Source organism: Mustela putorius, unplaced genomic scaffold (genome assembly GCF_011764305.1).
Source record: "Mustela putorius furo isolate JIRA1106 unplaced genomic scaffold, ASM1176430v1.1 tig00003845_pilon_pilon_pilon, whole genome shotgun sequence".
In the NCBI taxonomy this organism is placed as follows: Eukaryota; Metazoa; Chordata; class Mammalia; order Carnivora; family Mustelidae; genus Mustela; species Mustela putorius.
The window spans coordinates 90,978,370-91,004,976 of record NW_025421998.1 but is presented as its reverse complement, the minus strand read 5'-3'; the positions used below and the strand labels follow the sequence as shown (position 1 = coordinate 91,004,976).

The following is a 26,607-nucleotide window of genomic DNA, read 5'->3' as shown; positions in this document are numbered from 1 at the left end:
GCTTTGTATCCTCATTTAGAACCATCAGCTTAAATGTCAAGGTTGTCTTTATATTCTGTGAAAAGAACATGGTTGCCAGGCATTAAGTTGTGAGGAACTAAAATTTTATTGTTGAGAAAGTGAACTTAAAATTTTTGTGTAATTCAAAATTACTGGTTTGAAAAGAGAGTAACGGGAAACCTAGAAGAGTAAAGAAGAAAGAAAAAATGAGTTTCTTCATATTTGGGGAAATGGGCCTCCTAAATGGCATCTAATACACTTTTTTTTCTCTCTTTCATTATGTTTGTTTATTACATGAAAGAAAGATTTGGAGCAAAATGCAGGGCTTTGGAATTACAAATGAATATGTTTCTATCAATGACTAATACAGAAGAAATTGAGTTTCCGCTAAAGCTTTTAGAAGAATATAGCCTTCAAGCACTTTGATCAGTCTGGCTGGAATTGCAGAGCTGGAGGAACAAAACTTTAAAAATTGCATTAGCTGTTCTGATGACTGGTTTATAGGTTTTTTTGGGAAACCTTCATAAGAGTTGAGAGGACCAGGGTTTGCTTGAGTGAAGTTAGGAATAGAGATCAGTGAAAGGCCCAGCTGTACAGGGTCTCCATTTGAATCTCACTATTAGCACTCACTGTGTGATACTGAGAACTCCTGTCCTTTGGGCACTGGTTACCTTCTTAGAAAAAGAGGGTAGGATAAAATTATTTTGAATTTTGCTTCCAACTCAGATCTGTACTTGGTTGTTTGCATTTCTCTTAATCTTGTAAATTCAATTGATTTAAATATCAGGATTTCAACTTTATGCATATGTATTTTGAATTAAAGTATAATTGCATAAACTTTGATTGAATTAACCAAAAACCAAGAGCTGCTCTGGACTGAAATGCTATAAATAATGAATTAACTTTAGGATCTCAGTTAATTGCAAAAACACTGGTCTTGGGACATCAGATAATATAAAATGAAAAAAAGGAAAACCAATTTTACTTATATATATGCTTTTGAATGATTTCTGCTGCTACTGTTTAGGAGTTCTGCATCATTTCCAAATTATTCCCTTTGACCCTTTTCTGGTAGTCTTTTAGGGTCAGCCACATATTACCTCTCTTGGCAAATATATACACAGATAGATTTATGCTCCTAAATAACATTGCTATCCACCAATTGATTATAACTTGGTCACTATTCTCTTTATACCCAGAAAAACAACAATAAGGGAAGTTATAAGTATAAGCAGGAGAAAACAGCATTATGAATATTCCTGGTGCTCTTCTGAATCTTTCTCCAAATTTCACCTCCAATACTCAGCTCTGTTAACTCACTTTACAAAGCGTTTGGAAGGTGAAGAGCTCTCCTCCAAAAAAAAACAATGTTGATGAAAGAAGGGATGAATCCGTGAGGAAGCAGAAGGTCTGTGTTTTCTCATTACAGGCTCCTGAAGGCTCAGTTTCTTCACCTACAGAGTAGGGGGAGTGTTTGGAACATTACAGGAGATAATGCATTGAAAGGATTTACTTACCACCGCAACTGACACAATGCGTTAAAAATTAAAACAACAACAACAAAAACAGAAAGAAGAGAGAAGCAGACAATTCTCAAAAGAACTACCAATCCCAATATATATATGAAACATATTTTTAGAAGGCACCCAAAATAAAACAACTATATATAAGGAGTCAAGGTCATGTGCCCATTAAATTAGCAAAGATTTACAAAATTAAAATACCTGCAGCTTAGTTTAAGTCAAAATGGATATTCTCACTGTCCGCTCATTAGAGTGTAAATTGATAAAACAGCTGACACTTGAACAACATGGATCTGAACCATAAGGTCCACTTATATGTGAAATATTTCTGATAAATACAGGATAGTATTATAACTATAGTAAATTATTTTCTCTTATGATTTTTTAAAAAAGATTTTATTTATTTACTTGACAGACAGATCACAAGTAGGCAGAGAGGCAGGCAGGTAGAGAGAGAAGAGGAAGCAGGCTTCCTGCTGAGCAGAGAGCCCTGTGCGGCACTCAATCCCAGAACCCTGGGATCATGACCTGGTGAAGGCAGAGACTTTAACCCACTGAGCCACCCAGGTGCCCTGTCTCTTATGATTTTTTAAAACTATTATCTACAACTTACTGTATCATAAGCATACAGTGCATAGCATACAAAATATGTGTTAGTCGAATGTTTATGTTATCAGTAAGGCTTCCAGTCAAGGGCAGGCTATAGAAGTTAAGTTTTAGGGAGTCAGAAGTTATATTTGGATTTTTGGCTGCACAAGAGGTTGGTGCCCTGAACCCCCACACTGTCCAGGAGTCAACTGTACTTCAGAAAATTGTCAGCGTGTAGTGAAAGCATTACAAAGCTCTCTCTCTCAGTCTGGGCATCATATTTGGCAGGGGAGGGGGGACATTGGCAGGAAGGGAAAGACCGGGAGGAGTGTGCTCCACTTGGTTCAGGGTAGGGAGCTTTGTAGTAGGAGTAAGAGTGAAATAACCTGGATTGCCGAAGAGTATTAATGAAGGGAGGTAGAGAACTGACCTCTTCCAGTGTTGAAAGACCTGCCTTGAAGAAGAGGGGAGGGTCTTGCTCTCTGTCGTTAGGAAGGTAGAACTGAATTCTCCATAAGAATCCATTGACGCTAGCAGCGAATCTTACATGGATCATAAATATCACCTGGAAAACCTGTTAACAATGTAGATGACTATTTCTCTCCTTGCTCCAAACACTGATTCAATATGCTGGAGCTGGACTTGGGAATCTGCAATTTTAGCAAGCCCCTCAAATAACTACGGTGCAGATGGTCCACAGACTTAACTTTGAGAAATACTCTATTACAAGGAAGAGCTTTAACAACCAGAGCTATCCAGCAAAGGATCAAGGTTTCTAGAGAGACAGGCTGAAATGATGTGTTTACCAACAAGCCGGATAGCCATTTTTCAAGGCTGCTGAGTGTGGGGGGGAGGAGTGCACATCGGCTTTGGGTAAGAGGTTAGGCAAATTAATCTCCAAGAGAGCCTCCAATTTCAATGTTCTGTTTGCAGCTAAATAGCTGAACAACCATGTGGTAAGAAAAAAGCAGGTGCAAATGGATTCTGCATCATAATCTCATTCCTTTCAATGAGGCACCTTTGAAGATAGCCAGCCTGTTGAGATAAGGACCAAACTGCCAGGACCAGGTACTACCCGCAGGCTTCTAAGCAATGTACAAGCGGAGCGTTCAGAGGAGGAGTGAGTCCATTACCAAAGATGTGCCTTTCCCTCCTTACCTTATTTTAGCAAAGCAAATGTCACGGGTAGAAGTTAAGGGAGGAATCAGTGTGGGCTGTGGTAGACAGAGGCAGTTTCATGGCAGTGGGGCTTAAGCACAGTTTGAAGGATGGGTAAGATTTACATAAGCGGTGGGGCAGGAGAACATTCAGGAAGCGAGAGGAACATTAGGAAACTCAGAGGCAGGAACAAGCATTCAACAAGGGAGGAGGTGATCATCAGACATGTATGGTCACAACAGAGGGCATGTGCTAGGTAAGAATGGAAAAAAGGACAGATGGGGGCTGTGCGTGTCCATGTCTTTGGAACTGACACTTGGAGTGCACGTTATAAATGCCTGTGTGCTTAGGGAGCATGGCCACGTAACAAGTCGTCTAAAGCAAGACCATTTCAGGGGTGAAAGAAGCTCCTGGCAGGAAGGGCGCCGTAACATTAAGAATAAACCAGAACTGCATCAGGGACACTGAGACGCTCACCCTGACTTATACGGACATTGCAATAGTCTCTTTAAAGCCAAAGCCGTCCTGCAAATCCAGGACTTCCTGCTGCCCTATGGACTGATATTTGGGGCTGGTATTGGAGGGTATTGAAAGCAAGGCAGTGGCCTCATAGGACACAAAGACGTTTGTGGGAGGGTTTACTCCAAAGCCTTGGGGCTGAACCAGATGACCTTTAAAATCCTTCATCTTCTGCATTTCTCTAGTGACAACATTTAATACTGTAGAATGTCTGTGAGCAGAAATTTAATGGGATTAAAGTTGTTCCTAAATCAGCTACAGTCCCCAAATTAGTAACTGTTTCTTTTTCTGGCCTAGAGAGAAGAAAGGGATAGGGAGGCAGCAGTAATGAAATTGGAGCAGAAAGATCACTGTTTCCCAAACACAATTATGGGGGGGAAGAACTGAAATAAAATCCCAACTAGGACCACTTCCGTTTGGTGCTATGTGTTGAGGTGGACATTTCTTCATTTATTCTGGAAGTGTTTGTGGGCTGGGTGCCTGTGCCCGGAACTGCAGACAGTGAGTGTGGAGAGTGACCAGTACCTGGAAATGACAGTATCACAGTGTGGTAGGTAGAAACCCTTCTCGTGCGTTGTTGATAGTGTACACAAAGACGCTCAGCCACATACTGGCTTCTAAAGAAATTCACACCTCCGTTAATAGTCAATAGAGCACATACTAGTGCAGACCTATTTTGACACTGAAATTACACTTGTCTACATTGATACATTGATGCACCCAACAACCGTAGTCAGGGTCCACAACCTGCGTCTACTTGAGTAGACAGAGATGGGCTCTCTGGGACGTGGGAAGGAAATGTGTTTTGTGAGACGGACCTGGGTCCGAAAACCTGCTGTTCCACCCATGCAGAGTGACCTTGGGACAAATGTCACCGATTTTTGCCTCCATTTCCTGATTTAAAGTGTTTTCACTAAGATCAGCCTCACCGGTTCTTATTGCTGGGTGAGAATTGTGAACTTATCAACTCTTTTTAATTTTATTTTCTGGAGTGGTTGATCCTAGCCGGGATCGACCACGTCAGAGTCTCTGTCGGGCAGCACAGGGTATGAATACGTTAAGAGCAAGATGACTCTACAGATGACTGTCTGTGTCAGGTAGAGGAGCAGAAGGCCCCTGTTCTCTTTCATAAAGAGTGTCAGGACCCAACGAAGGGGACTGGTATAAGGTGGCTGTTAGGGGTTGAATTGTGCTCCCCCGACAGATGCCGCAGTCCTAATCCCCAGTACTTGGATTATGACATTGTTTGGAAATAGGGCTGTTGCAGAGATGCTTAGTTAAGGTGCCTGCTCAAGTGTGACAAGTGGACTTCTAGGAAGAAGAGGACACCCAGCGATGCATAGGGAAGGAGGTAGAGTCTGGAGTGAGGGAGCTATACCCCAAGGAACACCAAGGACCGCAGGCTGTCCGTCATCAGAAACTGAGAGGGAGGCACGGAACAGATTCTCCCTCTGAGCCCCTACAAGGATCTCAACCCTGTGGGTACCTCGATTTCAGATGTCAACCCTCTAGAATTGTGAGACTATACATTTCTGTTGATTTAAGCTACCCACTTTGTGGGCCTCGGTTAGAGCAGTCCCAGGAAACACACGCAGTGGCTGTCCTGTAAGGTGACTTACCTGGCCTCGTGGCTCCTCCGCAAGGCTCACAGGTGGGCATACACCCGGAGGTCTACTGCAAACAGCCTTGACTAAAGATTTCATTGAGACATTTGTGGTTTTCTGGATAAGTGAGCAGACAGGCAGGGAGGCGCCCGCCACTGAGAACTGCGGAGAAGAGAGTAGTTAGACGTTAGGTCAGTGAGAACGTGTAGGTTGGGTGAGAGAAAAAAGGAGCTGTCAGACTTCAGAGCGCTGTTACCAGATATCTTTTCTATTTTTAAATGGGCTTATGTCACCTTGTGTTTGTGGGTAGGCTGATGGGTACTGTTTTCCTTTTGTTACCGTTTTGTTCAAGTGTTGTGCTTTAGTCTTTTCCTTTTGGGTAAAGTATAGCTAAAATGGCCACCCCCACCTGACCTTCGTGCTAAGGTATCTTCCCATATTGCTGGAAGCTTAACAAAGAGAATTTTCTTGAGTAAATGAATGAATTGCATTAGGGAGGCCATGTAATATGGGCGTGGGGGGGGTGTGGAGAGTAAAGAACCATGCAGATCTAGAGACAAGTAAGATCTGGATCAAAATCCTGCCTCTGCCCAACTTCTCTGAGCCCCAGGTCCGTCTGTAAAGTGGTGTTGATTGTATCTGCCTCTCAGAATTGGTAGTGGGATGAAATTAGTCGACAAACATCAATGTCCTTTCTAGTTTTCTCCTGTCCCTACTTAAAATTCAAGGTCATGGAGCTGAACGAGCTAATGAGTAGTTTCATTGGACTTTGCTCTCAACAAGACTTTATGTTTGGGATTCTCCTGCTAACCCCAACACTGAGACTTAAACTTTTACCTTGTCATTTTGCTGCTGTGTGTAATATCCACAGTCTCCCTAGGTCATGGGTGGGACCAACTGAGTATGCAAATCAAAGTAACCCATTCCAGAAAACATCTCCTTACGGGTAGACCAGAAGTCTCACCTCTGTATCACAGTACCCACTCACAAGGAGGCTGCCCACTTCACTGGATCCTTGGAAGAAACTTGTAAGAGTACACGTGAGGTAGCTCCCTGCCCTATTTGAAGAACGCTTTCAGCTTTTTGTTGCTTAGAAGAAAAAAAAAGATGGACCTGGAATATGGTTCCACTGGACAGCAGCCTGTGCAGATGCTCTTTCGTGTGCCTGTGCTGTGGGTGAGTAGGCAAAGCAGGGTCCAACACACACTGCTGGGCCTCTCTGCCCATCTGTGCAGTCGGGGCTGGCGGGTCCAGACCAATGCTGGACTCAAGCCCTGGAATGCATCAGGCTGCCTGCTGGGTGCCCCCTCGCATGCCAGGGGTCCAGCGTGGCAGACTGAGGGGCTCGACCCCTAGATGGCGGCTTGGCTGAGTGGGGCGGGGGCTGTCAGAGGGAACTACGAGGGAGGCAGTAAAGCCCAGGAGGCTGAGGCAGCTTCATGTTGTTTGGGTGCCAGCCTCAAAGACACCATCTCCAGGGAGCTGCCAAAGCTGCTGTCTGCCAGAGGTCTCTCCCTGCATTAGGATATGGAGGAGCTAATGAATCGGAATGACTCAGGGAGAGCCAAGCCATCAACAGAAATAGTTTTGAGAAAGCATTTGCATCGACAGATTCTCCGTTCCTGACCCCCAGTCAGTGGATGCGAGTGGAGGAGGGGCGTGGGGTGTTCCCATGGGTGCAGGTGCTGGTTCTCCACGTGTGTCCAGCCAGATGGTTGGACATTTGCATGAGATCATCCAAGTGCACACAGTGAACTGTGTCTGGCATGTGTCTGGCCCTCAGCGAATGTTAGCCGTTGTTACTGTGATAGCTATTGTTGTCGTTAGTGTGGTTATTTGGCCCATGGTGCTGTGCATACACTTGAGGGGAGTATCTCACTGATCCTGCCCACTTCATGCAACAGACACAGTGGTGGGTTAGAGTGCCCAGAGGACTTCAGGATTCTCAACTCCTAGGTGACCCTGGATCAATAGTATCATTCCCTTTTTGCACAGTCCTTTTTTTTTTTTTGGAAACAAAATCATGTACTGGAGAGCACTAAACTCCCAAGAAAACAATCTGGGGTATCCTTCATTAAAGCAGGCTCATGACCAAATAAGTTTCGAAAACACTGAACACCTATGATATACAAATATGTGTTATGAAGCTCTAAGAAACGCCTAAGATGTGCAGAATTTCCTACATTTTCCCTCGGGGGAAGGGATGATTGCTGAGTCCATTACTTCCCCACAGAACACCTATGGCATCTTGCGGGATCTCAGCATTCAGCGGAAGTCTGAGAAGTACTCACATCATTTTGCCACTCTCCTAGGACTTGTCAGTGTTAGTCAATAACAGTAACCCTTTGGGCTCCTCGTGAAGGCAGTTCCTGCCCACTTAAAGGTGGAAGAACGTCCGAGAAGCTTAATCACCATCCAGAGTTTCATACCTTGTCTTTATCTTGCTGCATTATTTTGTCTTTATACTAAACTTTCATTAAGCCAAGTGTATGTGTGTGTGCGCGCATGTGCACACATATTTCATTTGTAGAGTTTGAGCCTCTGACAATAACCATCTCCTCTGCAATGGTCATTTTAGATTGAGGCTGTGTTTGTAGGAGGCTATATGTTTGTGCAGAGCAGTGTTGTTATTTAATGCTGGCACAGCCCTGTTAATAAAGATAATTTGCATCTGACTGAATGTAGGGTTTACATCTCACCTAGCCAATGCCCAGGTATATAGAAATGCTTTCCCTTTTCCACTGTTCCTCAGTGCAGAGACCCAGAAAATAGAACGTAATCAATATTCTTGTTGCTCAGAGGCCCCAGTCTTGGCTGAAACATTATTTGCATCAGCTGTCCCCAGACTTACTATCAGCTCCTAAGTGGACATTGTCTCTGATTTTTAGGAGCTTGTTGTTGTTTTTGGTCCCTGCCTCATAGACCAGGCAGATAGAGATTTTAGAGGGCAGTGACATGAAAACACATGGAGTTGGAAAAGCTGGCTTTGATGCCTTCATTTGAGGAGGTGTGTGGGCTTGGGCAACAAGTGGTGATCTGGCTTTGAATCCAGGCTCCGGATTTTCTAGTTGTGCAATGTTGGTCATTACCTTGGTTTCCTATCTTTAAAAATGTGGGCAAGGGACGCCTGGGTGGCTCAGTTGGTTAAGCAGCTGCCTTTGGCTCAGGTCATGATCCCAGCGTCCTGGGATCGAGTCCCACATCGGGCTCCTTGCTCCGCAGGGAGCCTGCTTCTCCCTCTGACTCTGCCTTCCACTCTGTCTGCCTGTGCTCGCTCTCGCTTGCTCTCTCTGTGACAAATAAATAAAATCTTTAAAAAAAAAAAAAAGAACATTTCACACTTAATAAAATGGTCAATCCTCCTGGACAACATCAACCTTCTTTAAAAAGAAAAAATGTGGGCAATACCTGCTTTTTACCATTTTTGTGAAGCTGAAATAAGATGATGCATATATAGCAATTAATTGCATGGCAAGTCACAAACACATGGTAAAAATCATCCACTACCGTCATTCCTCCTTCCATGGAAATGACTGCCATGGGTTGTCAAAACTGATCCTGGAAAGGCAACACCAGAGTATGAACCTTGGAGGGAGGGCCTTATAATCAGCACATATCTCTCACTGAATAAAAGAGAGGATGGATCTCATGAAGTGAAATGACTAGCCATCCCTCAACTCTGTGACCCTTATCCATTCTCTTGATCTTAAATAGCATGGGTCACTTTCTATTATTTATTTATTTTTTTAAATCACTCATCTACTTGCCTGTATCTGTACCCTAGAACATGGAGGTCCCATGTAGCTCAGGGACTGGGCCTGTGTTGTACTGTCCTGGATCCTCGGTGCTGAGAACAGTGACAGCAGTGAGTAGTTATCCTGCCATTTTTCATGGAATGAATGGGTTCAGCAATGGGATTATTGAGAGAGACACACATACAGACATGGACATCTGTCACCAGATCAAACCCTGCCATTTAAGTATCATCATACTTAGCATCCAGGATGTTTGAATTCCTGCCTCCTTCTCAGGCTCTTCAGCAGGGAGACTCAATACTCACTACTTAGTGGGCTCTTGTGGGTATTAAGCCTTGTTATAGCTAGTGTCATGCCCAAGGCAACCCATCTTATTTGATTCTCCTAGAAGTTCAAGACTGGTGTTTAAAATTCTTGGCATAGGTGGTCACGGTTTGATGGTCTGTAATCCATCCCCATGGGGTTCTCATGAGAATGGATCCTCTGAAGCAATGTCAAATATATTTATCTTCATCAATCTTGTTCCCCTAATCCTTCACCAGTAAGGAAAATGACAGGGAAGTAGTAAGTTGAAGTAGAAAGGTTAAGTACCCATTAAACTCCATTGACTTCCACGATGTGGACCCCTCCTAAGAGATTAACGAAACTTTCTATTGCAACCCATCAGCACCCATCACTTTTCTTTTTTTGAGCCAGAAAGACCCAGGTTGCACGCCTAGCTAATCTGTCTTGGGTGAGTTGCTCCATTTCGTAGGGTCTCAGCTCCTCAGTCATGAGATGCGTGAAGTTATCGCCTTGCAGGGCTGAAGTGAGCTGTTTTTACAGTGCACATAATGTGTATATCCTACTACCAGCTGTACCAGTAAACACTGTGTTTGGTAATGATGTCCTCACTGAAAAATGATATGGGTAGGCATGTGTATGTGAGTGAGAACTACATCACCAATTGGGAATATAGTGTTGGGTGAACTGTGGCTGAGGTCGTCTCCCTGGGCTAGACTGGCTTGGAGGCTTTATCATAATAATGTCCCCAAGAGCTTGGGATATAGGAAATGGCAATGAAAGAATATTTACCCAGCTCAAGATGGCTTCTTAAGCAGGTACGGTATTCCATATTAAGGCAAATGTATCTAAATTATTTTTTACAAATCTCAGGCTGTGAACTAAAGAAAAACAAAACAACAAAACAAAAAAATTCCTGTATTTCCACAATATAAACTGATAATGAGGACATTTTAGGATTTATGCAGCAGGTTAGGGAATGTATATAGTGCTATCGCACCAGCAGGAATTGAAAGGCAAGTGCTTTCTAGTTTATATTGAGCCTCAGATCTCTACACACTTGACATCCTACCTCAGAACTAGAAAGAGCCATTAAGACAACATTGGCACACCATTTCCCATTGATTTTTATTCAGACTTCTGTAGTATGTCTAACCCATGCTCGTATCTATCGGCTTAAAATTCATAAATGTACATCTCTTTGGGTGTGTAGGGCTCTTACTGTGTAAATACCAACTTATTAGTGTCTGTGTACTTACAATCCTACTTCCATACATTTTTTGCCCATCTAGTAATGAATGGGGGAAAAGGTAGTAATAGGAGAAAAGGCAAGCAGGTAAAAGCAAAAAAAAAAAAAAAAGGCAAAAACAAAACAAGAGATGAGAGTGATAAAGTACAGAGAAAGTCAATACTTATAGTTACAGAAATATGAAGCCTCCTTGGGTAAAATGACAACCAAGAGCGGGAAATAGAATTATGGATTTTTGAAGATGTCTTCTAGCTCATGAGGTTGAAATCCTTTTTTAATGCATTGGGACTGTGAAGGAGGCGGCAGAAGGAACGCCTAAGCAGTCTCGCGCCGCCAGTGAAGGCGCGCCCCGCGCTTCCGCCCGCCCCGCCGCCTCTCAGAGGCCGCCATGTTGCTCGCTCTCTGTCAGACTCGCGCGGATTTATCAGGCCACTCACCGCGCTTTCCAGAAGTGGCGACAGCAGCGTGTATTTGCTTCACATCTGTGTGGCTGCACCTGCGTGTTACACAGAGCTGCAAAAGGAGCGGCGAGAGCGCGTTAAACTCCACAGAGTTGCAGGATGTGGACCCCCCCTGAGACGTTTGCGTAGCTTTCTACGGCAACGCACCAGCACCTACCACTTTTGTTTTTTCATTAGAGAAAAACGCCTTGAATTCACTAGCATAAGCCGCTTTTAAACCAGATTATTAGAATTTGGTACACATTCTTGCCCAAGATCTAGGCAAGCATCTCCCCTTCGCTCCCCACACTTAACCTGAACCCTGTGTCATCCTCACCGTAACTTTTACCGACCTTAACACAGTGTTCAACATAGGACAAGGGTCTCGCTCTTCATAACCACCCATCAACGTCAGCTTTGAATTCATACGCTCTCTAGCAGTTTGGTTTCCGCCCAGTTGTTTCTCTGGTGAGCCCCGATGGCCCGCTTTACGGGAGGAGGGTCTTCATGAGATGTTTCAGTCCCCACATTCAGTGGGGTCTGTCCCCATGTCTGTCCCCTTCCCTTGGTTTCCTGCTCCAACATTTGGGTTTTCTTTCTCTTAAAGTGAAAAATCAACCTCGACAGCTGAGGAAATAGGAGACTTGCATTTGTGTCAGAACAGTCCAAGAGAAGGTGCTTTCCTTTCCTTCTTTATGCATCTCCAGGGAAGCTGCGAGTCAACAGTCCTGTGCCTCATGGGGTTGGGGGGGTGGTGCTGACCCTCCAGATTTACTGGCATAGCTGAGGTACTCAGGGCAGGGCAGCTCTAGAAATGCAAACGCTTCATGTCCACACGGCTTCAGAGAACATGCTCTTGAGAACACAACAAAATGGGGTGTTTGAAAAGCATATGAAGTGAGTTTTACTGCAGGACTTGTGAGGCACTCGTCACTTAACGCAGTAGGAGACCCCATAGTCTGTGTAGTCGGCTGGCGAGCCCAATGGTGAGGTGGGGTGGGGGGGCTTGAGCGAGAGCGAGGCTGTCCTTTGCGCTGTCCTTTGTCACTGCTGTCCAGTGACGCTACTGGAAGACATAGGGCCCAGATGGGAGCCATGTGTGTTGGGCTTACTGGAAGCCTGCATGGGACTGGTGAGCGGATCTGCTTTATCCCTTAAACACTCATGTGTCTCCGCCTTCTCTCCTGCTCTTGTGGTCACTCCAGTTCAAGCCCTCATGGCTTAATATATGAGATATCACTGTGACCTCTGATGACTTATTCTCGTTTAGAAAAAGAGCGGGTCTTAATCATGATTTGCAAGATGACCCCCTATAATCTGGCTGCCATTGTTGTGTGGCCTCATCTCTGCCTCGTTTTGTCCAACAACACAGGCCCCTCGGTCCCTCTTTAAGAACATCTCAAGGCCCTCATGCCTCTGGGTTTATACTTGCTGTTGGTCCCTTTGCCCAGAATGTTCTCCCCTTAGATATCACCTCAGGCAAATCCCATACATCCTTCTGGTGTTTCTCAAAACGTGTCTTCTCATTGAGACCTCTCCTGGACAAGTTCAGCTTCCCTCTACTCTTGGTATTTCTCCCATGCTTTTTTCTCTCTTTAGCGCTTGAATCTATGAACATATTATATATTCTATTTATGTACCATGTTTATTTGTTTATTGTCTATCTTACCATAAAGTAATCCCCATGAGATTAAAAAAAAAGTTTCATTGATGTTTTGCTTACTGCTCTGTCCCCAGGGTTTAACACCTCCTAGGTGCTTGGTAGTCACTGATTGACGGAATTAATTAATTACTTTATCTTCTCTCCTTTTGTCTTCCTTCTGCTTTCAGATAGTGCCACACCAGGTCACCAGATTACGTGATTATTTTTGGCCTCCTTCGTCAGTGTTCTTTGGCCAATTAGGTTAAAAAATTTGTATTTCTCAGCCTGGATTTAAGGATTCGAGCAGTCTTAGAGTCACCTTCCTGGCCCGATCAGCACCACCTAACCGGGACTTCTATTTGGGAAGACTGGCCTACTTGCTGGCCCCAATTTTGTCCAGCATGTTTCCTCCCCACCCCCACAACCATTATCCAAGTAGATTCCGATTTAACTTGCCTGTAGAGATGGGTAGCATAACACGGGCAGCAGTAACACGGACTTTTTGTTCTTAGCTCTACCCACTTATGTAAGACCTCAGTCTTATGCGCAGTAGCCTTGCCATCCTGTGGCCCCAAGCCTCCCCAGAAGGTGTTTCATTTGTGACATGAAAGTGGTGCAGCTGTAATCACCATGAAGCTTCTACCCTGTTTTCCCTTTGTGTGGAGAGGTCTTCTGTCCCTGTAAGGTGCCTTTTTTTGTCTTTTGGGGTTGCCTATTGGGAAAATGCCTCTGTCCCACTGGAGGTTTTGTCTCATGATCCCAAAGCCACCAGTTCTCCAGATTCGGGCTGGGTTGGGGGGCTTGAAAGGGAGAAAGCCCTTCTCTGCAAATCCTTCTTTCCCCCTCCCTCCCTTCCTGAATGTCTGCTAGGCTCTTGGTTTGTGTCTGGCTTGGTGTTGGATTTTAGGAAAAACAGAAATCTCCTTTTTGTAACTCTACATTTTTTTTTATTTATTTTAGTTTATTTTTTTTTAATTTTTTATTTTTTATAAACATATATTTTTATCCCCAGGGGTACAGGTCTGTGAATCACCAGGCTTACACACTTCACAGCACTCACCAAAGCACATACCCTCCCCAATGTCCATAATCCCACCCCCTTCTCCCAACCCCCGCCCCCCAGCAACCCTCCAAACCATAAGTGACTCTTAATCTCACAAAACTCTACATTTTTTAAAAAAATATTTGTTTATTTATTTATTTATTTTAGAATGAGAACAGAAGTTGGGGGGAAGAGCAGGGGGAGAGAGAGTGAGAGAAGCAAACTCCCCACTGAGTGCAGAGCCCAATGTGGGGCTCGATCTCATGACCCTGAGTTCTTGACTTGAGCCAAAAACCAAGGATCAGATGCTCAGCCAACTGAGCCACCCAGGGCCCCTATGACTCTACAGTTTTTAACCCTGGGACCTCTTGGGAAGAGTTCTGCTTTGCCATTTGTCTTCCAGCCCCTCGTGAATCAGCTCCTGTGGCTTCTTCACACGGCCATGCTTCCTACTCCTCCCCTCTGTGGACACCCTGTCCCACCCGATCCTCCACCTGGGCACACACGTTGACGTCTCCATACTCCGTACCTCAACCTGGCATCCAAGAACCCAAGCCAGCAGACCCCTTTGAGCCCAGTGACTCTGTGCCCCGCTGAATATGCCTATGCCAGCCTTCAGAGCTCTTAGCATCAGCTACATAATGAGATTTCGGATTGCTCTCTGCTGAAGTGTCCTCAATTTCTGCAATAAATACATCTTTTAAGGCCCAATTCCAGAATTTGCTTCTCTGTTAGGTCCTTCTTAGTGACTCAGCCTCTGAGGTCTTACCTTCCCCGAATGACAGCTTTCGTTGTCTGAGCGGTTCATTTAGCATTTAGCCGTGTGTGGCCTTCTCTGGTCGTGATCTTCCCTTTCCCCCACCCTCAAGTCCTTCTTGTCTGCTCTAGTGGCTTGCCAGCTTTTCCTAGGAAGGACAGAAGCTCCTTCCTCTTTAATTCCTACACTGCACTTAGCATCGCCTTATCTTCATAGTGATGGCTACAAGTATTTATTGAGTCAGTCTTTATAAAAATGCTTTGGACAAGTCAGAAGTTAACAGATTGTTTTAGCCACATGGAAAACTCATTTATGTAAGGCACCTCAGGCCATCATGGCTCCAGAGGATGGGCACACATGCGTCTCGGTGTATAGGTATGTGTTGAGCACTGTGTGAGGAAATTCAGAGCACTCATTGACCTGAGTTCTCTACCCAACCTCCTGTTGTTCCTGCTCCTTTTTCTTTCAGATATTCTGAGGTATGTCTGGCATTTAGAATCTAGGGTGTTGTTGGTAAGGGGCTATCCCAGAGGGGTTTAACCCTCACTGAGTCCTTGTCTGTCCAGAGGACACAGCATACAAACACATAGGACCTTGGCAGATGAGGGTCATGACCTTCTGACATGGGCCAATAGTCCTCAGGCTGAGCCCTGGCCCCTTTACCAGAGAGGGAGCTCTCCCTGCAGCAGACCCTGTGAGGTAGCTTTGAGATGACCTTTGGACCACAGACTCCTCCCGATGTGTGGCATTTTTGCTCCTCGGTCCAGGATTTGGAAATCCAGTTGTCACAGAGAGACTTACTGATATAATGAGGAACCACAATAAGGGGGCATGGGGACTTCAGCTAGCCACCCTCCCGGTTTGTCCAAAGTGTCCTGTATTCTGTTTGAGGAAAAGAGGAGTCAATGTGCATGGCAGTCGAGACCGTACTTGGCCCTAAAATCACATTAATGGAACGTCCAGATAATGTCATTCTTCATTTTTCCTAATACCAATTTACAGATTGCATCCCAGGCTCCCCAGAGAAGCAGAACTTGCCAAGTATGCTTGTCATTTCTTCTAATTAGGTTTTTAAATACATCAAAGAACTCTTGTTTTCATTTACCTTGGATTATCCTGCAACAGTGTTCATGCTCACGTTGCCCATAGAGCCAGTCCCCGCTGAAAGGACACTGAATTCCTGACACTCCAAAGGCTTAGGAGCTTTCCTCCTCTCCTCTTTACTGAACATTCTGCTCTCCCACCCTTGGAGAAGAAAAAAGGATGGCCTTACCTGTACCTTCTTGCCTCTCCCCGTCCTCCCCCACAACCAGAGTGCCTCGTAGACTGAGTTCTGTGTTTGAAAGGGAGCGAGAATTCTTCTTGCCTTACCTGCTCTTTCCCCTTTGCCTGATTCCCAACCCTTCCCTAGTTTCTCTTCCTCGGCATGACTCTTTGGATCTGGGATCAGTCACTAGGAAGAGGACAGCTAGGCCAGAACTTGATGCCCATTCGCCCAGCCCCACCCTGATCTTTTTCTGTCTCTGTGCCCCATCAGCTCCCTTCCCCAGAGTACCTTCTCTGCCTCCTTCCCGGCTCCCAGTATGACTGTGCTCCCATCCAGAGGAGCCTTTCCCTGGCCATTCATCCTTTTATCACTGTGACCTCATTGCACAGACAGAGCTAATGCAAGCGGTGATTCCTTGCATTAAGTCTGTGGGGCCAAGCCTGGGAGCTCTGGAGAGAGGTGCTGCGAGCCCAAACTGTGTTTGGCCAGTAGCAGGCTCTGGTCTTATGTTCTTCTGAAGCAGGGCGACTGAGAAAGGGTTGCCATACGGCCTGGGAAGATTCTTGAGTATTTCCTCCTACTTCTCGACTTCTGATCTCTGGTGGTTAAACCTGTGGATGTCTGTGGGGGCGAGGGTGAGGGGTGTATCCTTAATTATACAGCAGGAGAGAGAGAAGGTCAGCTGGGAAGGTAACTTGCTACATCTTCAGGGAGTAGTAAGGTTTGATATATGTCGTATTGGGAAGGGACACAGCTGGCCTTGCTATACACGCTTCTTGGGGGTCGAAGTTCAGACTACTATGGGTAACAATTCAGTTGCCTCGGACACTAAGAAGCCCCAGCCTTTTTACAAATCATAGGCCTGTGCAGCTGGGTCTTGCTTCCCTTCCCTCTTCCCTCCGTCTCTTTTCTTCTTTCCTCAAACCCTGTTAACTACCACCAGATATTCATCGCTGCTTTGGGAAAATCACATCTCTGGCTCCGAGGAAGAAAATACAGTTTTCCTGGGTACATATGGGTCCAGGACTTATGACCGGGGCTGGAGGGTGGGAAGGAGGGCATTAGATGTTAACTTCATTGTCAGGAACATGACACTCTTTCTGCCCCCTGCTTGCCTTGGATCCTTCTGTCCCAGCCCCAGCTCCAGTGGTCTAAGGCTGGGATAATTTTACTTCTGTGCTTGATAGGAGCCGAAGGTGGGGAGGAGCTGTTACTGCTTTGAATGCCAGAGTGCCTGCTGCAGAGGGCAGAGTCAGAGCTCAGAATGCTTTCTTTTATGATCACTGTTAGTCTGCTAACAGTGGGATTATCCCCACTGACTAGAAGTACAGCATATCATTGTGTTGTTTTTATACAAATAAATGTTGATCCTGGTGTGATAGGATATAATCTGTATTATAACCTATGTTGTCTTTGTTTTCATAGATGTTACACATACATACACAATTTACAAGCTAATGGAGTTCCTTTGAATACTGACAAAATCAGAAAACCCCTAGTAAGAGCATGGAAGTTACTTTACTTGACATTTAAAGCAGTAAGTCTAATTGGCCTTTAAATTGATTGAAGGGAGTGAGGTTTTAAAATTTTCATATTTTAATTTGTAAACATATGTGGATTTAATGGTTTTTTTTTTGATTCATCACTTTTCAAAGTGAAGGAAGCATTGGCTTAAATAAGAGTTCAGTCTTTTTTTTTTTTTTCAAGAAAAAGTAAATACAGTCTGATTCTGATATTTTAGCTTTGTATTTAGTTTAAATTGTGCAAATAAAAATTGTAACATTACCAAGCACAAAAATCCTTTGTTTTGGCAATTTCTTCTCAGAAGCTTATCCTTCAATGATTTCGAATAACTTTGACCAATTGAAACATAGTCATAAACCAAGAAATCAGCAGTTAAAACTTGAGACTCGCTGGAACAGTTTTTATCAGTTGAGGAAGTGAAATCATGTATTTGATTACTATGGAAAAACACCTTCATTCAGGATTTGCTTAATTTTGCCTATGACCATAAACCTGAATTACTGGGATTTCTTAGCTTATAAACTGTTTAGTAGTGGTCACTGAAGAAACTGAAGATAACCAAAGACAGGCACAACAACACTGAAAGGATATGTAGTCTGTTAGTTAGAAAGACGGAAAACCAAAATAACTTCTTCATGGTAAAATGCATCATGTTCCAGTGTTTACGAAGAAAAATTCAGATTATAGTCTATATATACCAGCTCTAAAGGCACGAAAACATGTATGTTATGGGGGTCTTTTATAATTTAATATTATTTAAATAAAGTTGGTTTTATAACCTAAAGCACTCTGCTTCATACTTTATCATCTGGAGAACATTGAACTTGAATTATTCCCCGTGAATGATGTTGGTCTATTTTACATGCTGTCTGGGAAAGCTGATTGATAACATGTCCTAACACTGTGGTTCTCCAACTCTTACCAGGAGCCCAGCTCCCTTGTTCAAAAGAGATTCTGACTTAGAATCCTGGGATTCAAAATACGGCAAGGAAGAGGCATTCCGGGTCCCTGCGCCTACATAGTGCTCTTCCTACAACAGTCCATTTGGTCTGCGATGCCTCACAGGGTCCTCACAGGGTCCCTGGAGCTCTGCAGGTGCAAAGCCAGACTGGAACAGGGAATTACTGATAAGGAAGGAGGCATGTCTGGTGTGGTTAAAAATCCTAGTTGCCTACTGTGAGCACAATTGCTTTGTCTGCTGTGGAATCCACCATGGCTTTTGTGGATTAGGAGTAGACTGGAACCCACTGCTTTTGTGGATTAGGAATAGACTGGAACCCACTGCAGTTTCCTTAGCATCACTGCAACTCTGATTGGCCAGTGACTCAAATGCCCCATGCATTTTCTGCAGGAGGTGCTACCTCCACGATCTCTACCAGGACATCCGAAGGAAACGGGAGAGCAACCTGAATTTGCTTATGGGCATTGTGCTTACGAAAATTTGCAAACTAGAATCCTTTACCCTTGCCCTGAGAGCTGCCGCTGCTACTACTGCTCCTCCTTTTCCTCCCCTCCTACCCCCCACTCTTCCTCCCCCCTGTCTTTTCAGTAGTAGAGCTGAGACATTTTCCAGTAGTGTGGCTAGACGCTTGGTTTTCTGTTTTTCTTTGTTCTTTGCAAAATCAATTGATTGTCAAACTTTTGCAATGTTCCAGACCATGTTCTTTCCTCGGGCAGAGAAGAGCTGTCTGCAAGGCGGTAACTAAACCTCAGTCAGCGGGTGTCTAGACTGCAAGTGGAGTTGCTGGAGGGTTCTGGGTGCCTCGTGGGAGGCAGAGAAGAATGTGCATAGCCCATGTTGAACGCATGGAACCGTCTGGGAGGGAGCAGGCTGTGGCTGCCGAGTTCCTGGTACCGCCGCTTCCAAGGGGATGGCTTGCAGTCCTTCTAAACTTACTTGGGAGCAGCAATGCCTCAGTTCTTGGCTCAAAAATTATATCTCCACAGGGGAAGCCACACATCAGAAGAGGGCAGTTTGCCAGCAATCTCTCCCAGCACCTTTCCTAAGAATAAGGACTCGAGGCTTTTCACACTTGGATGCTTTGAGTCCCCGTTTCACAGATTAGCTTTGTTATATTAAGCCGCTTTCCGTGCTCAAACCCCAGTTACTCATGCGGACCTGCCTTCTAGCCTGGGCTTTGTGGGGAGGCCCCAGTGTTTTTGCGTGGATTTTACGTGGCCCCGGCACGGTCAAAATTGCACCTGTTCCTTTCCCACCCTACTGCTTGTTTTTTGTTTTTTGTTTTTTGTTTTTTAATTGTTTGAGGAAGTATGCACCTCAAAAAGTATTTTATTGTGCATCAAAACTGGTACTGACCGTCCAAGAGGCCAAATTGGGTCATGCAGACAAGCATGAGCTCTGACCTGGGCTCCCCTGCTCTGCTGGGTCCTCATTATGAGACCTCACACCCCTTGCCACAGCCGCCTTATCTGTGAAATGGGAATAAAAGTACTACCGATGTCTTAGCGTTGTCGAAGGTTAAATGAGTTCCTGTTTGTGAAGTGCTTCCGAGTGCCTGACTCCCAGCGAGTCCTGCATTCATGTTAGCGGCTCTTGCTGCTATTTTTTACTGTTTATTGTTATTACCAGGTGGAGGAGTTAGGCTCGTCTTACTACTTTGCTGATGACTTGTGGGAAGACCCAAGTAGCTTTGTAGAGATTTATGCCTGGGATAGAAGCCTAAAGCGATTGGTCCCTTGGGATGTTGGCTCTTGAGCTTAGACCTAATTCTGTATGTTGGTTCTGCTGCTTAACTACTGCGTAAAAATGCAAAAAGATGAAAACAAGCCAAGAAACCCATAAAAATGGATGCTTCTAGTGCCTACGTTGTTAGGTTATAAAACTTTAGAAAGATAGAATAAGGAGCCTGGTTCATATTACATGCTCAATATATAGCAGCTACTATAAGTATTACATTTTGGAGAAAAGTCTAGCCACCCTAGGTCATCCAGATACAGAGGCAGGGGGTGGGTCAAGTTCGCCATATTTTCATGTTCAACATTTGCTTATGTTTGCTTTCATTATGTATACTCACTTTAATGCCAGGGAACTTTCCAGAGCAGACTGTTAACATTTCCTCTTGTATTTTGAATTGAATGTTGTAGAAATCGGCCCTGAGGAGGAAGTGTGCGGTCTGTAAGATCGTCGTCCACACCGCCTGCATTGAACAGCTAGAAAAGGTGAGACAGCGCCACCTGCTGCAGTGGTGGCTACATTGCAGGTGTTTGGCCTCCTAAGACCAGCTGTCACTTCTTATTTTCAACTTTTTTCAAAACTGTGCCCTTTTCAAACACTGGAAGACCAGCCTTGTTACCAGGCTAGAGAGAAAAGCCTGGTATACAAGAATTATATTATTATTTTTTTACAGTGATAAACATTGCTATTCACCCATAGAATTTCCCACAAGATTTTTTTCTTTCCTTAAGAAAAATAAGTTCTTTGAAATCATTGTTTAGATTCGCCTGACGTTTGTGAGTTTCCTCTTCCTAAAGTGGAGGCAAAGAAGAGAGTCAGACCAGAAGGCAGCTCTCCTTCCTTCCTTGGGGCAGTGTTCCACTGGTACAGCACGAATGTGTGGGTGGGCTGGGGGTGACATCCCCATGGTGTCTCGCCTCCCGAAGAAGTAGATTCTGCAGAGTCCATTGATCAGTCATTTCTGGGAAAGGGGAGGCTCCAGGCGTGAATGTGTTGTCTGCCATCTTCTCTTTCTTGCCTCTCATCTCTTTCTACATGTCAGTCTCTCGGTTACCTATGTTTTTGAGCTGCTGCATGTTGAAATAGTTTCATCCCCTGCAACATTCATTGTTTTAATGACCATGTTACCAATTTTTGCCAACTGCTGTTTTGTAGGGATGACTACTAACATTTATATGTATATGTGTGTTTGTGTGTGTGTATATATATATATATTTTTTTTTTCTTTTTGCTGTCCCAACTCCATTTACTATGTCCTCATTCATCTCTATATTCCTTTCACCTTATCAAGTAACTAAAGTAGATGGACTTGTTACCGGGAGACCTGCCTGTGTGTAAAAGAAAGGCAGTACTGAAGACTTAAAGAAAATTTCTGTGTGTGAATTATCATCGTCACATTAAATATTCCTCAAGTTGATGTTGTCCTGCTTTTAAAATCTGAAACAAAGCTCCGTGATTTCATCTGCCTTACATATTTTCTCTTCCTCTCTATCTCCTTTTCTCAAATTTACAGTGCAAGGGGGTTATTATTTAGAGATGAGTTGATTTCATCAATGAGAATGAAGAGACATGCATTGGAGATACAGGATCACCTGGGGTCTCTATAGATTATCTAGGGTGATGATTTTAAGAGTTATACTGTGTTCCTTGTTCTTTGGGGGTTTTGTTTTGTAGTCTCCATATGTGTCACTGTTGCTTTGTTCAGGTAAGTCAGTATAGTCTGGTGCTTATCCCTAATGTAATACACTTTTCTTTTTAAATGACAGATTAATTTCAGATGTAAACCGACATTTCGAGAAGGGGGCTCAAGATCACCGAGAGAAGTGAGTGTTTCAGAGCTTGACTTCAGATACCACCTTTATTTCTCACTGATGCACTGGTCTAACAGGCATTCACCAGGGATTTAAAAACTAAAGTCTAGCTCCCTCCGTTCCACATTGGTTTCTGGTTAATACGTCAATAAATGCCCTGAGTAAAATCTCGCGTTCTCTTTAGCATGTGTGCACTGTCCTTTACTGTTCTCATGAAATGCACTGGGAGCTAAGATCTTAATGAACAGGTACAGAGGCGGTGGTAGAATTGAAGAGGTAAGAAGTAAATACCAATTTTATCACCTTATGGCCTGTTTTAATTCTATTTTCCAATTTTGAGTGGGTAGAAGCTATTGAGGGGATAGCATAGATACTGAGCTTTCCCATGAACTCTGAAACCAGATTGGCTTCCGTACTCGTCTAGATGCCATCTGATTTAGGCAGCTTACCCCGTCTTTCTGAATTGCGCTGTTTTTATCTGCTAAGTCGTAGGGAGGAAGATAGGCGGAAGAACTACATTCGGTGCTAGTCCTTGGCCTCACGGCCCCGTCGTGAAGACAAACAGGGAAACAGGAAGTCACAGTGAGGAGCAGTTGTTCTGTGAGTGGGAAGCAGTGGGGAAGACAGGAGGAGACCTGCACTTAGTCAGACTCGCTCGTTGGGCTCTGTTTTTTTTTTTTTGAGGACATGGAGCACATGTGGAAAAGTTAAGAGAAGGTGAGGTAGTTGGTAGAGGGTCTCAGCCTTCCTGTGTTATCCTGGAGAGTCTAGCTGCAGGTCCCAAATTGCGCTCTTCAACTGGCAAAACAAAAGCCTGCAATGAACAGAGCCCACCCTTCTTAGAGCACAGTTCAGCTGCCCAGGTGTTGGCCAGGGTGTGTGGAGCTCTTCATAAGACAAAGTGTGGTAAGTATCATTTTTGTGAAATACACGTTCTCCATTTCATTTCATGCCCAGTGAGATTATTTTCAGCTCCACATATAGATTTAGCTCCTTGGAAACCTTCAGCTGGTGCACTCCTCAAACTAGCTCTGCGCACTGAGGAACAGGTGAGGGGAGGGAGACCAAGAGAAGGCGCTTCCTGGAAGAGACGGCAAGTAAGCTGAGGCGCAGAGGAGTAATGTAAGTGAAGGAGGGTAGTTAGGAGGTGACAGCCTTCTAGACAGAAGGAGCACATGCTCCCAAGCACAAAAACGAGAGAGAACATAAGAAGTACATGAAATCCAAGAGATAAGCAGGGGCTAGGCCATGAAGGTCCTTGTAAGCCATGTTACAAGTTGAGTGTTTCATCATCATGGTAATTGGGGGAGGGGCATTAACTATTTTTTAAAATTTGTTTATCTTTTTGAGGGAGAGAGAGAGAAAGAGAGAGTGAGGGCGGGGAGGGGCAGAGGGAGAGGTTGGGAGAGAATCCCAAGCAGACTCCCTGCTGATGCAGGGCTCGATCTCACCACCCTCAGATCATGACCTGAGGTGAAATCAAGAGTTGAATGTCCAACCAACTGAGCCACCCAGGCGCCCTGGAGCATTAAACTATTTTAAGTAGAATATATTATTCTGGCTTCTGTGTGGAAGGAATACCATATATAGTTCAAGAGCAACCGTATTGGAGGCATGGAGAGAAATTAAGGAGCTCTTCTCGTGGTGATCTGAACTAGGAGTAATACTGAGGGTGGAGATAATTGGTACATATGAATTTGAAGGGAATAAAATTGACAGGATTTAATCATTGATTGGATGCTGGACACAAAGATGGAGGAGCCCAGAGTAAACCAGGCTTCTTCCCTGGAAAACCAATGAGAATGGAGTGGGGTGGTAAGGTGATGACTTTAGTTGTAGAATTTTCAAGCGTGTGGTGTCCTTGAGACCTCAGTTGGAGGCACCCAGTAGCAAGCTGAGTGGGAACATGAGTTTGGAGCTTATGAAGAAGATTGGGTTAGAGATAAGACATCTTGAATCGTCAGCACGTATGTAGATAGTCAGTAAAGCTATGAGAATAGATGAACGTGTAGAAGAGGAAGAGAGAAGTTCTAGGAGTCCAGAGAGGGTCCCTGACATTTTAATGACAATGAAGAAGACATTGTGAAAAAAGAATGATTTCACGGTTACGAATACAAGAAAATTGGGAGAAAACACGGAAGGAGGGTAGTTTGGGAGTGGACATTGTGGAGAGAGGAAAAATAGTTGTCCCCGTCTCTTGTCTTTTCCCACTGTGTTTGGCCATTATGTCAGCAATGGGAAGGTGATGGGCCTTACATAGGGTGAGGAACATGCAAGGAAAATGATAGGCTTGTGGGTACCCTCAGTGCCATCCGAGGGCACAACGGCGCTGGCCAGAAGATAACTCAGGGCCCTAGTGAAGGGGAAAATTAGAAGGAATAGTTTTGTTGATAGTTTGTTAGTGAATGTTGGTAGGACTCCTCTACATGGAATCTTTCTGGACCTCTAGGTTTTCCTAGACATAAGCTGTGCAGATTAGGTTATAATTTTAAGATTCTTTCATGCACTTTATGAGTAATACTAGGAATTGAACTTGCTGTTTGGAAATAAGTGAGCAAGTCTGCGACGTGTCTCTGCTAACAATACCAAGTACAAACCCTGAAATATTGTATCACTGAGATTTTAACACACCTATGTAATAGCCCTTTCCTTGCCCAGTACTTGAAGATAGTGCATGAATAGTTCAGAGATTACCGATGAACAATAGAAAGATGTTACAGCCTTGCTTTGCTATTTTTTTCTTTTTTTAAAGATTTTATTTATTTATTTGACAGAAAGAGATCACAAGTAGGCAGAGAGGCAGGCAGAGAGAGAGAGGGGGAGAAGCAGACTCCCTGCTGAGCAGAGAGTCCTATGCAGGGCTCACTCCCAGGACCCTGAGATCATGACCTGAACCGAAGGCAGAGGCTTAGCCCACTGAGCCACCCAGGTACCCTTGCTTTGCTTATTTTAACAGCAGTATGTCCACACTCACATTTCCAGTATAAGGATTCTGAGTCTAATCTTCAGCTCCATAATTTAGGAGATGTGAATAATAGTCAGAAGAGTATAAAAATGAGTGTTTGGGAGTAAGGATTAGAAAACAGCAGTAAATTTATAGAAATTGGGTTTTTCCCCCCGATTGATACAGCAAATGATGAACCTCCAAAGTGGTAACTACACGAGTTGATCATCAAAAAAATTAGGTTCAGAATTCCATTCCACTCAACACACATTTATTGGATGTTTGTTCTAAGTCTTAAAGCACTGATAGAAGGAATTCCTTTCAGGCCCAAGAAGATCTTTTCATAGGAAGATGCTTCACCTCTCAGATCGGAGCTCCATAAGGAAGGCAGTTACTCAGTGTCTTCTCAAGGAGAGCTTTTGTTTCAGTTACTTTCTCTGTGCTTTGATCTAGGACCCAATTTCTAGGAAGAATGATAATAAAAATATTTGACAACTTCCTGAGTCATACAGTAATATTTAAATAAACATTTTAGACGTGTTCCCTTACATTCCCTACACAGATTAAACTACAGGGTATTCTCAATCTGTTTACCAAATGACACGTGTTGCAACATAAATGATTCATTAAGTCAGTCTTATAATTTCTAAATAATTGTTGACTCCTGGAAATTGTCGGTTTAATCTTCTGATTAGAGCTGTCACTAGCTAAATAACCCCATGAGTCAGCCCTGATTTCATAGGCAGTTGCATCAAATTCTTCCAACATTTCCCTCCTCGAATTGATAGTCATTAGGTGACTTACAGTTTCCATATGCAGAGAACTTCCCTTATCATCAATGCATTGTTCATTTTCCCACAGTTTCTTCTAAACTAACAGCAATTACAGTAAATTGTTCTCTCTTATAGTATTGTCCGACATTTTTGTATATTCAGTATTTCTACTACTGACGGTCACTGAAATCATTTCCTGAAGGAGCTTGATCCCAAGGTTCCAGAGCAGAGGAAAGGCACAGCGACACAGGGGTTCAGAGCGTAGGCTCTGTTGGGATTGAATCCTTGCTCGGACCCTTAAATCCGAAGTCACCACTCAATACCTTAGTTTTCTGATCTCTAAAAGGAGGATGATAGTGATAACTCAAGCAAAACCCCCGATCATGTGCCCTACAATGCTGTGAATTGAGACATGGTACAATTGGCAGCTGGCTCAGTCCGCCCTAGGCCTGCTCTTAAGCCAGCAGTGGGCAGGGTTCTCGTCACCTGAGTGGATGGAAGGCTGGCGTGATCAGCCTCACCTGTGAGTAGAGAGGTGCAGGGTCCAGCAACTTCATCCCCATTAGGTGGCAGGTTCTTGACTTGCTGCCACTGTTCTGAGAGCCCCAGCGGGCCAGGGGACCCAGCATTGTTTGTCTGATACTTAAACTGACACAGACAACCACCATCAGTTGGGCATAGCCCAGTCTTCTGAGTGTGCTGGGGGTGGGGGTAGGGGCAGTCCCAGGGGCATTGCTCAGGCAACGTGATTTGTTTTCAAAAGAGAGCTCATTGGGGCGCCTGGTTGCCTCAGTCAGTTAAGCCTCTGCCTTCGGCTCAAGCCATGATCTCAGGGTCCTGGGACTGAGCCCCAATCGGGCTCTCTGCTCAGCAGGGGGCCTGCTTCCCCTTCTCCCACTCCCCCTGCTTGTGTTCCCTCTCTCGCTTTCTCTTTCTGTCAAATAAATAAATAAAATCTTAAAAAAAAAAGAAAAAGAACTCATTGGAACAGAATCCCAGAGACCTGCCAGAAATGAACATTCTAGTGGCTTAAT

General features: G+C 44.3%; 1 protein-coding gene across 5 annotated transcripts in view; it reads left to right on the top strand.

Moving 5' to 3' along the window:
* The window catches only part of DGKI (diacylglycerol kinase iota), a 442,305-nt gene that overhangs the window by 167,632 nt on the left and 248,066 nt on the right, over window positions 1–26,607 (top strand). For all 5 annotated transcript variants that reach the window (XM_045063016.1, XM_045063015.1, XM_045063018.1 and 2 more), the window contains exons 4-5: window positions 20,456–20,530; window positions 21,812–21,868. In XM_045063016.1, coding sequence (XP_044918951.1) covers window positions 20,456–20,530; window positions 21,812–21,868 — 132 coding nt within the window. The remainder of the gene's footprint in view (window positions 1–20,455; window positions 20,531–21,811; window positions 21,869–26,607) is intronic.